At 31.5% G+C, this 12,083-nt stretch overlaps 1 protein-coding gene across 2 annotated transcripts in view; it reads right to left on the reverse strand.

The window, feature by feature from the left end:
* Positions 1-2,468: 2,468 nt before the first annotated feature.
* Positions 2,469-12,083, reverse strand: part of KPNA5 (karyopherin subunit alpha 5) — a 62,600-nt gene continuing 52,985 nt past the window's right edge. For both annotated transcript variants that reach the window (XM_017497331.2, XM_037727573.1), the window contains 2 exons: positions 9,052-9,230; positions 2,469-5,988 (listed from right to left, as the gene is read on the reverse strand). In XM_017497331.2, coding sequence (XP_017352820.1) covers positions 5,801-5,988; positions 9,052-9,230 — 367 coding nt within the window. In that variant the 3' untranslated portion in view covers positions 2,469-5,800. The remainder of the gene's footprint in view (positions 5,989-9,051; positions 9,231-12,083) is intronic.

The raw sequence follows: 12,083 nt of genomic DNA on the forward strand, positions 1-12,083 counted from the left end.
ATATGAACAATGATAAAAGCCCACTTTAAACAGAGATTTTAAAAAGAACATGGATTGGTATGCTAGCTTCTGCTTCAAGCCAAACCAGAGTAACAGGGACCAGGGCAAAAACATGAAGCAACAGTTTCCAGACATTAGACTGGACCATGATCTGTGAAACAGAAAAAGCAAATTAGCCAACTCTATGACTGCTCCATCTCTTACTGCTTAGAGTTTCAAGACTGCAGGGCAAGGAAGGGAAATCCAGCTATAGCAGGAAGCTTCTGAGTTGGGGAGAAAGAGTTGGGAGCCAGGGAGGACAAAAATAGAGTTCACAAGGTAGAATACCAAATGTGACAAAACTACACAGGTTGCTCCAGATTATCTGCAGAGGATTCCCCTTGAGTCTTCAGCTGAATACTGCTGACCACATGTGACTACTACCCAAAACCTTCTAAAGAATCACCTGAAAGAACAAAAGGAAACAATTTTTGGAGCTCACAATGGTCAGAAATAACTTTAAGTTCCACCAGCCAAAGTGAAAAATCCCCTATATTTCATAGGGTGTCAGAGTACTTGGAATGGTACTGACTCAGCAGTAAAATAAATTGTTCTGTGTCTGCTTTAAAGTTCAAAAGCAAGCCTATAAAGGATCACATATAGTAACTTGTGTTAAGAAAAAGAAATATATCCAAATATGCAAATGCATGCAAATGAAAAATACAAATAATAAAAAAAATCAATAAACAGAAACAGACCAAGAAATGACAGCAAGGCCATTCTAACAGCCATTATCGTTACACTTGCTGTGTTCAAACCAGCAGAGGAAAACTTGAGTATGATTTAAAAAAAATGGAGGATATAAGAGATCCAAATTGAATTTTTATTTATTTATTTATTTTTTGAGACAGAGTTTCGCTCTTGTTACCCAGGCTGGAGTGCAATGGCGCGATCTCGGCTCACCGCAACCTCCACCTCCTGGGTTCAGGCAATTCTCCTGCCTCAGCCTCCTGAGTAGCTGGGATTACAGGCACGCGCCACCATGCCCAGCTAATTTTTTGTATTTTTAGTAGAGANTTGTATTTTTAGTAGAGACGGGGTTTCACCATGTTGACCAGGATGGTCTTGATCTCTTGACCTCGTGATCCACCCGCCTCGGCCTCCCAAAGTGCTGGGATTACAGGCTTGAGCCACAGCGCCCGGCCCCAAATTGAATTTTTAAAGATAAAATACGTAATGTCTGATATAAAAAATACACTATCGGAGTTAAGAGATTAGACACAACAGAAGACAAGATTAGTGAACTTGAAGATGAAGCAATGAAAACTATATAAAATGAAAAATAACCAAAAATGAGCAAAGGATTAATAAGCTGTGTGACTATTTCGAGCAGACTAATATAAGTGGATTGGCATTGAAAAAATGTTCAAATAATTGCTATGTTTCCAAATTTGATGAAAACTATAAATCCACGGATCCTAGGATTTATAGGATAAATTTATAGGACTTAGCTGCTCAGCAAAGTCCAAGAACAAGGATTGGTTTCTTTGAGGTGTAAAATATGCATTTAAAACTTTGTGTTACTCTCATGCAATTTAAAAAACATACTGTAGCACTGCACTCCCTACTGAGCACTTGAAATATGGCTAGTGTGACTGAGAAGGTGAGCTTTTGCTTATGGTGATGGCAGCATATCTCTATGAATTTATTAGAAAATCATATTTTTATTGCCCAAAGAAGAAACTTTGCACCCAGTCACCTCCCATTTCCAATTCTCCCCAGTCCTAGATATTAATTTATTTCTGTTTCTATAGATTTGCCTATTCTAAACATTTCATATATGGAATCTGGTTTCTTTACTTAGCCTAATGTTTTCAATATTCACCCATGCTGTAACACATATCAGTATTTCATTTTATTACTGAGTAATATCCCATATTATGAATATAACATTTTATTTATCCATTGGCCAATGAACATTTGAGTTGTTTCTACATTGACTATCATGAATTGATCCCTTTATCAAATGACTCTCATTATCTCCAGCAATAAATATTCTTTGCTCTGAAATATACTTTGATATTAATATGGCCACTCCAACTTACTTCTGATTTGTGATAGCATGGTATATCTTATTTCCGTCCTTTTACTTTTCACCAATTTGCTTCTTGAAAACATTTTCTTAGAGGCAAAATACGGCCTTAGTTTTTTATTAAAACTGATAACCTGTGCACTTAACTGGCATGCTTAAATTACTAGTAATTACTGTGATTATTGATATCACTGAGTTTGATCTATCTTGCTATTTGTTCCACCATTTGTTTTTTTCTCTTTTTTTCTCTAGTTTTGGATTAGCTATTTTTTATAATTCTATTTTATTTCCTTTGTTGGTTTTAGAAAGTAAATGGATTTTTAACCAATAATAGCATCTGTTTTCGTGCTGTTAGGAAACAACAATCTTAAAAATGGAATGGACACATTTATATAAATGCAATTTTAAAATATTTTATTACTTTTTAATATAGTGCTGTAACATTTCATAATATTGCATACTGCTCAAAAGTTGTTTTAATTAATAGGGTAAGAGTATTTTCTCTTCTTACTCCCCAGTCAGAATTTAAACATACACTATCCTTTTAGAACTCTATTACATTGGTTCCTAAAATGTCACATTTCATAAAACAGTAATGCTATAAACTAAACTGAATAAAGGATTAAGAACAATTTGATTTCACAGTTTCACAAGCAGCCGGCAGATTGCTGAATTGAGAACAGCAACAAAAATTCACTAAGATTTTTTAATATTTATTTTTCCATAATGCTCCTTCTTAAAAGAAAAATATAAAGGCAAAGGTAATATATGCTTCTTTTAGTCCTTTATCCAATAAATCAACCTTTAACTGCAAATAGGTTTTACAAATGATACGTTAGTTCTGTGCCAGCAGAATTTATTACTTTTTTGCTTTCTTGTTCTGGTGTTACCAGTAAGTTGACCAAATGACGCTATAATGCAAAGACACTACCACTTAAAACAACTTTTTGAAATAAGACATAGTAAAAAGACCACACCAGTGAGTCAAGTCCTTATAAATGTAAAACAAGCAAATTTGCATAGATTAAATAGGAGAAATTCAGATTCAGACAAAATAAAACACCAAATTTAATTAAATAAATGAAAAGGACTCTTTCAAGTATTTTCTTGATATTTACATTAATGCTACATGCATTACTCTTTATAACATATTTTTTTTTGGCATAGTTTCTCTTGGATTTAAATATAACAAATCTTAGAAAAACAAGTTAAAAAACGTATATTTTTCCCTCCACAAGGGCCAGTGAAGACTAATAAAAACACATTTTGGAGCATATTATTTATTTTTTTCTTTCCTTTTTCCCATTTCTTTTTTTTTTCTTTCCTGGTCAGGGCTCTGCCTGATGGAGCATTTTAAATGGTATACTTGAAAAGAGTAGCTATATATATTTTTAAAATTTTAATAACTAAGTATTTGTTAGTCTTAATCCAATAAACTCATAACAATAATCCAGGCCAAGAGCTGGTCCCAACTGCTATATAGTGCTCTTTGCAATCAAATCTAAAATTAATTACCCAAATAACATATTCATGGGAATAAATATAAATTTGTACTTAAATGCTTATGAAGAATAATCATAGTCCATACTTAGAGATATGTTTTACTGGCAAAATTTAAGTTTCCTTTCATAGGTCATTCTGTGTGCATGCATGAACACACACATATTTATTATTTTTCCTTCTTTAAGAGCTATTCTGTTTGAAAATTTGGGCTTAGAAATTTATTATATTGACTACAGGGTCCTCAAAATAAAAGGAGGCACAGCTGGTTAGTTTATGAATTATGCTGCATTATCAATTTTAATTGACTAGAAAGTGTAGAATACCCTGTCACCTGAAATTTAGAACCATCTGCACCACAAAAATGTTTATCTGATAAATTCACCACCAATTTGGTAAGCTTTAATATAACTACCCTGTTTTCTGAATATAGATAATGTAAAACAAAACCATTTTATACTCAACTATATACCTTCCACTATGAAAAAAAAAGGGCACAGATACAATCTTCTACTTAACAATAATAAAAAAAGGGGTGGCAGACGCAGTCAGCATTAGGGACACCATTTAAACCTATATCTTACAGCTGTAGGTTTTAAGTGTCTTGTCAAAAGCTTAGTTTCATGATACATAATTTACAAAGTGACATATTCTTTAAAAGTACTCCTATATATATTTTCCTCTTGGAACGTGCCTCTGATTTCCAGCAGAAACATTACAAATACTGTCATAAATGAAATCTTTCCTTAAAGAATAGACCACGAATCATATCAAAACTGCCTTAGTTCTCATCTTAAAATAGTTGTAAACTAAGTTTTACATTAGTATTCTAGGTATATAATTGAAAATGTAAAAGGGCTACGTAGAACTATAAATTAAAAGACTGAGTTCGACAGTAGTTGAACTGTGAGAGTAACACACAGATATATATGTATACATAAATAAATATATATATATATATATAAAACTTTTCTATTGAAACCTTTCTTTTAAACTTTCAGTTTGAAGAGGTTTTTGCTGTTAAATCAGAAAACATACATATTGACCAATCGGACATGAATGTAATCTATGATTCATAACAAGCAGCAGTATGACCCTCTGAGTATTACTAAAAGAAAAAAAAGTCTATGATAGATTTGAACCATATTAAAGAATCTTTAGTAATTTTCATTATCATCATCATTTAGCATCCAAATGTTAAATGCATTTAATAAAATTTAACACATTTCTAATAACATTAGGTTATTTTTTCAGGATAATTTTGTCATTCAAGTACCTAAACTTATTATTATATAGAAAATGAAACTTTTCAATTACTGCTCTGAAAAATCAGAGAAATAATTAAAGTTATTATTTTAGATATGCAGCACTACTTTAGATTCATGATGACATCTCTGTCATGATGCTATTTAAAACAATGAGTGAAACAATAAAACTATTTCAAAATGGCAGCATATTTGGTTGAAATACAAAATATACTAATATACATAACACATATGTTAAAAACACAAGTATTTAAACATTTTATAAAGTAATCTTTTTAATGTGTTCAACATGAAGAACAGCTTCTCTCTTCACAATTGCCACATTTTAATGGATTATCAGTACAATATTTCTTCTATGTTTTATAAATAAATTTTATAGGTTTTCTGTTGCAATTTTTTTTGCAAAATATAACCTACAGCACAGTGATATATGTAATTTAAGGTAATAAATATTTTCACATTCTAATTTAGCATTTGCATTATTTCATGCTTCTGAAGCTTTTCTGTTTTTATTTCTGCTTCAAGATAGAGGTAGATTTAGTAGAGATTGGGTGTGTAAGACTTACTGCCAAAATGCAATTATCAATAGGTGTACTGCTAATGTGCAGTTTCCAAGAATGCTTGAAACAATTCAGAATTACTAAGTAATACTTTACCTAAGTTCTCCTTTTCAAGCTTAAATTACTAAATAGTTGCATATTCAATTATTCACAAATAGATACAAAAATCCAAACAATGGAAGATATAAATACAGGCACATCAACAACAAAACTAAAACAACAACAAACTACAATGAAAAGTTGCATCTGAATGGAAATTTTTGCTTCATTTTGCTTTCTAAAAGTGCGTCAAATTCTCTTTTCTGTTCTATGTAAAAAAGCAAAAGTTCTTACTGACACTGGCAACAAAGAGGAGTTACCTGAAGCTACCCTTTTTAGCCATAAATTTTTTTTCCTCCACCGAGTTAAAGTTGAAATCCATCCATTGGAGCTTCCTGCTGCTGAAATATAAACTGTTGTTGGTTTTCATCCACCTGAGGTACAATGCTGGGGTCATCTTCTTCTACACCAAAGTAATGTTCAATCAGATCAAATGCCTTCTGGTAAATTTCCTGATTTTCATGGCTTTGCAAAAATTCAATTTTATCCAGACCTATTATATAATGTATACATTAAAAACAAACTGTTACTACAATTTCAGTGTATGTTTAAATCAAAATAATAAGTGAACATCATCTATCACCCCATTGGCAATGGAACTGCTATTTTAATCTAATTTTTGCACATATCAATAGCCATCACTTCTGATTTATACTTCAAGAATAAGAGTATGTGGCAGTGTGAGATGAAGAAGGACCATAGGCCTGGGAGTAAGAAGATCACAGACACCACCCTGCTAGGTATATGATCTTGGCCAAGAAAGTTCAGTTCTTCTGCACTTTAGTTTCTCAACTGTAAAATGGCAGTTGTTTATTAAGTAACTCCACAGGTCCTTTCCAGAGTAATTAACAAAGTACAAAAAGGGAAAGCAACAAAACAAATGAAGAAATCAAAACATGCTGAGCCAGAGAGTATCAGTATGAAATAAGTGTGTAAAATTTGCAAACCCAGACAATAAAAAATATATGGCTGTTGTATGATTTAATAGAATTACAATCTGCAAGTGAAACTGAAAGGCCTAATTTTGAAAGGATGAGGAGAATCTATAGCAACCGATTTTACTGCTTACAAGAAAAAGCTCTACACGTAAGTCTGGGTAGTGCTGAAAATATATTTCATTTAATTATAGATAAATCACTTCAATCAGATTATCATAGAATAAAAAAAGCAGCAAAGCAGTCATATCTATGTACAATAACAGAACAGCCCAAACCCTAGTCTAATTTGGGGCCAAAATAATGACCGTAGTAAGACAATATTCTTAAATCATTGACTAATATGTTGTATTCATGTAATGTCTTAGCCAGAGATGTTATATAATTTGAAAGAAAAGTAAAGTGGTGTCATGGGCATTAAGAATCATAAAGAAAAGTCTGAATCAGCCATACAATGTAAGAGCACTTACTATAGAAAAGTAAATATTTAACACAAATAAAAGAAAAGAATCAATTTAGATTCATGTTTTATCTGAAATAAATTCCATATGATCAAGTTAAATGTTTTAAGAACCTAATTTTAAAAACCTGGCAAATAAAAAAATTAATTTTCATTCTCTGTAAGAGAATGACTTTGTAAACTTCAAAAGAACAGAAAATTAGACTGAGTTATTTATGTTAAATACCAATGAACATGGTTTCTTTTGTTAAAATAAAAACGTATTCAATGAATGATCTAAAAATAATAAAAAATAAACTAAGGGAAAAGTCTTATCAAAATAAACTACTATAAAATAAAATTCAAATTTTTACCAAAAAAAAAGAGTCAAATAGATAACCAAAGTAATATAAAAATGCAATTTGGATGAGGAAATAGACTAACTCGTGAAAAACATATACTACTGGTCAGGCACGATGCCTCATGCCTGTAATCCCAACACTTTGGGAGGCTGAGGCAGGGGGATCACAAGGTCAGGAGTTCGATACCAGCCTGACCAACATTGTGAAACCCCCATCTCTACTAAAAATACAAAATTAGCTAGGCATGGTGGCACATGCCTATAATCCCAGCTACTGGGGAGGCTGAGGCAAAAGAATCACTTGAACTCAGGAGGTGGAGGTTGCAGTGAGCTAAAATTGTGCCATTGCACTCTAGCCTGGGCAACAAGAGTGAAACTCCATCTCAAATTAAAAAAAAGAAAAAGAAAAAGAAAAATACATACTACTATCTGTAGGAAATAAACCAAAAAATGTACATAAAAGCAACTTGCTGTACTATTTTACATCTGCTGAGTCAGCAAAATCAACAAAACAAGTGTGAGGTGGGAGAATAGATTCATACAATGCCACTGACACTGTCAGCAACAGGCTTTTGGAAAGCAAAATGAGAAGACATATCAAAAGCTTAAAAAGAAGTCTGTGCCTAAGACTCAGCAACTGTATTCCTGAAAGTTTATCCACAGATATTAATTCCATGGAATAAATAAATATTTTGGTATACATAAAGTGACAAATTGGGAACCACCCAATGATCAAGAACAGGTTATGGTTAAACCTGCACTCAAATGGCTAAAACCTCACTCATTAGATAACATTATGGCCAGGCACAGTGGCTCATGTCTGTAAGCCCAGCACTTTGGGAGGCTGAGGCAGGTGGATCACTTGAGGCCAGGCGCTAGAGACCAGTCTGGCCAACATGGTGAAACTCCATCTCTACTAAAAACAAGAACTAGCTGGGTGTGGTTGTGTGCACCTGTAATCCCAGCTACTTGGGAGGCTGAGGCACATGAACTGCTTGAACACAAGAGGCGGAGGTTTCAGTGAGCTGAGATAGCACCACTGCACTCTAGCCTGGGAGACAAAGTAAAACTGTGTTCTCAAGAAAAAAAGTACATATATATTTTATTTATATATATATATATATATAAAAACATGTATATATTTTATATATGTATTTATTTTTATATGTAAATATGTATCTAGTTTATGTGTAAATATATATATGTATATATGTAAAAATGTATGTATATAATATAAATACATGTTTGCATGTATAAATGCATAATTACATATAATATGCACATATTCACACATATATATATATTTACATGTATAATAAATACATATGTGTTTACATGTATTACATGTAAATATATGTAAATATGTGTATATATATTGTATGCAAATGTATATATATTTATATATAAATATATAGGTGAATATGTATATATTTAAATATATAATATATATGTAAATATGTATTTATATGTAAATTCTGTAGCTATATATATGTGTGTGTATATATATATATATAAAACATGTGGCCATTATAACAAATATTATGTAGAAATGTAAAGCTTCTCCAAAATGTTAAAAAGTAGAATATAAAACTATACATACAATACAATTAAGCCAATGTAAAGTATTTGTGCATAAAGACAGTGTAAAAGGTACAGTAAATAATAAAAATAAATTGTTAGGGTAATAAAATTATAGGTGACATTTTAAAACTTAAAACAAAGTATAGTACTTTTACAACAAAAAATTTGTAGGGAAGTGGAAGGGGAAAGTAAGACAGTTAAGAATTGTCAATAATTATACATTTTTAACTGATTACTTACCATATGCTTCTTCAATGAGAGCACAGTATGGATTAATGCCTATTCCGTTCTGCTTAGACTCTTGTTCTCCAAGACGTAAAATATTTTCAAGTCCATTTAAAGCCACCTGGACTATTTTGGAGTCCATAACAGTCAAAAGATCACAAAGTGGTTTAATGCAGCCTAAGGCTACCAAATACCTTCACATTAATTTAAAAAAGAAAAAAAAGGAGGGAAAAAGATTTAAAAAGATTTAAGTACTGTTTCTAGCAATGACACAAAAATATTCTTCATAGTGAATTGTTATATAAGCAATTAGGAAAAAGTATTCCTATACAAACACAAACATTAGACACATTTAAATTCTGACATAGGAAAATGAAAACTTCCTTTACTCACCTATTCTCTTAATTTAATATAATTAGCAATAAATGGTCTTGCAAATACTATAAAATACCCACACTGGTACTTGTGCTTGTTTTTCATGGCAGATAATCACTAAGCGTAGGTTCAAAAGGGTTTTTACTTATTTTATTTTTAAGGCAAGTCTACGTACACACACACAGAGGTCATATTGGGGTAGGCAGAAATGGAAAGAAGAGACATCTAAATTAAACTTGAGAAAATTTCCCATAAAAACAATCACAGCTAACATTCTGAAACATATGCTGTGTTTCAGAAGCACAGAAGGCCTCTAGGAACAAAACAGTCTATCTTGTGAATAATTTTCATAAATAATATTCACAAAAAATTCCATTAACTTCCTAACCCGTATCCTTTTTTAGTTATTGGCTGGTTTTTTATACCCTATAATGTAAATGAAGTAACTGATTTGTTCACTTGGCAAAAAGTCTGTATTAAGTAGAAAGGTTAAAAACATACTACGAAGCCAGACTATGTGCCTTCAGGTCCCAATTCCACTCCTTATTAGTTGTGTGACCTTGAGCAATTACTATTTTGTGTTTCAGTTTCCCCTTCTTAAAATGGGAATATTAATACCAACCTCAGAGCATTGTTGTGAGAACACAATAGACATTTAATAAAAGTTTCTGTCCCTCTAAAAAAAAATGTATACACCTTCACTAGTACTCATTGGCCCTACACTATACTGTAATTGATCAAAAATATCTGTCGAATGAGTAACTACCTCACAGTTATGAGATTAAAGGAGATAAAATACATGAAAGTACCTAATACACTGCTGGTGCTCGATACTGAAATGATTCACTTAGCACAGTAACTGGCAATAGTAGGCAGTCAACTAGTAGTATGCACACAGAACTTAATCTGATATCAAGAGGTCTTTTCCCACATATGTAGACTCAATGAAATGATTAAAATGGTTAGAAAAATAATTATCTCAGTTTGGCACTTGATCCATACTGATAAATTAAAGGAATAACATACAGAATAAATATAACCATGAAAATTAACTGAAAAAATACAACTATTTGCAGGTAAACAAATGTGCAGTCCAAATAAAAATAAAATCAGCATTAAAAAAATAAAAAATAGAACAAAGGAAGGGTCTTGATTTATTACTGCTTGTATCCATGACACAAAGTGGAAATACTGATTAAAGCAAAATGATAGTAGAATAGAAAATAAAAGGCAGAGATAGATGTTACTAACTTATAGCGATACAAATTTGAGGAGAGCAAGGTAATACTACAAATGAAGGCAATAAAAGACAATGATTTCACAATAAATTTCACTATAAAATAGCATTGTCATTTGACTTGTTTTATAAATAGAAAAATAAATATGCATTAGAAAATATTTTCTAAGAAGTCTAGTTTCATGCAGGGATTCTTCAAACAAGATGATTCTGTACAAGTAAGGCTTTTAATAGAGGTGTAAGTGAAACTTTGCTATGAAAAATAAAAAAGAGTGAAAGTACATGATAAAAAGAGATTCAGAAATCAATACGATAGTACAAATTATGATGATTACAAATAATGATAACAGTAGGTATTCTTAGTTATTATCTATTAGCTAATAATAATGTTTAGGCACTGTACTGACACTTCAAAGATATAAATTTCACTTAAATATCAAGACACAGTCCCTTGGTTTCATCGGAGACTGGTTCCAGGACACCCTCCCTCTCCATACTAAAATCCACAGATGCTCAATTCCTTTATATAAAATAGCATAGTATTTGCATACAACCTATACATATCTGTCCATATATTTGAAATCATCTTTAGATTATTTATAATAGCTAATACCCTGTAATTGCTATGTTAATAATTGTTACATTGTGTTTTTAAATTTGTATTATTTTTGTATTGTTGTACTGTCATTTTTTACTGTGTTTCTTTTTTAATATTTTTGACCTGCAGTTGGTTGAATCCACAGATGCAAAATCTGAGGATATGGAAGGCTGACTGCACTACAATTACTATTCGTTTCTGGAACTCATTTTTATATATGAAGAAACTAGACTGGAAGGGTTAAATGACTTTGTCAAGACCACACAACTTTTACTGAAGGAGCAGGATTTGAAATCAGGCTAACTTAAAAGCCCAGGTACCTATTATTTATGCTGTCAGCAGAATAAATAAATTTGAAAAGCCTAGACTCAAAAAGCTAATACATATATATATATATATATATATATATATATATATATATATATATATTTTTTTTTTTTTAAAAGATAACCAGTATAGAAAAATAAAAGATACTATCCATAGGCAAGGCTAACAATCAATGAGGAGCAGATCATCATGTAAACAAATGTCTATTTCAATTTTATTTAAAGTAAGTGGATATTCAAATTTGTTAGCCATTTCTATATAATAAAGCTATATTGTTGTGATTTTAATGGTTTAAAAAAATATTTAATGCCCATGATAGTGTAGTCTGCAAATTAACATAGACTGTTCATGGTCAGATTTTTAATCTCTGATTTTTCACAAGTAGCCTATTGAGGAGAATGATGTTAATTATACTTAAAATGCCTGTAGTCCCAGCACTTTGGGAGGCCGAGGCGGGTGGATCACGAGGTCAAGAGATCGAGACCATCCTGGTCAACATGGTGAAACCCC

This window comes from Cebus imitator, unplaced genomic scaffold (assembly GCF_001604975.1).
Source record: "Cebus imitator isolate Cc_AM_T3 unplaced genomic scaffold, Cebus_imitator-1.0 Scaffold11, whole genome shotgun sequence".
Classification (NCBI taxonomy): domain Eukaryota; kingdom Metazoa; phylum Chordata; class Mammalia; order Primates; family Cebidae; genus Cebus; species Cebus imitator.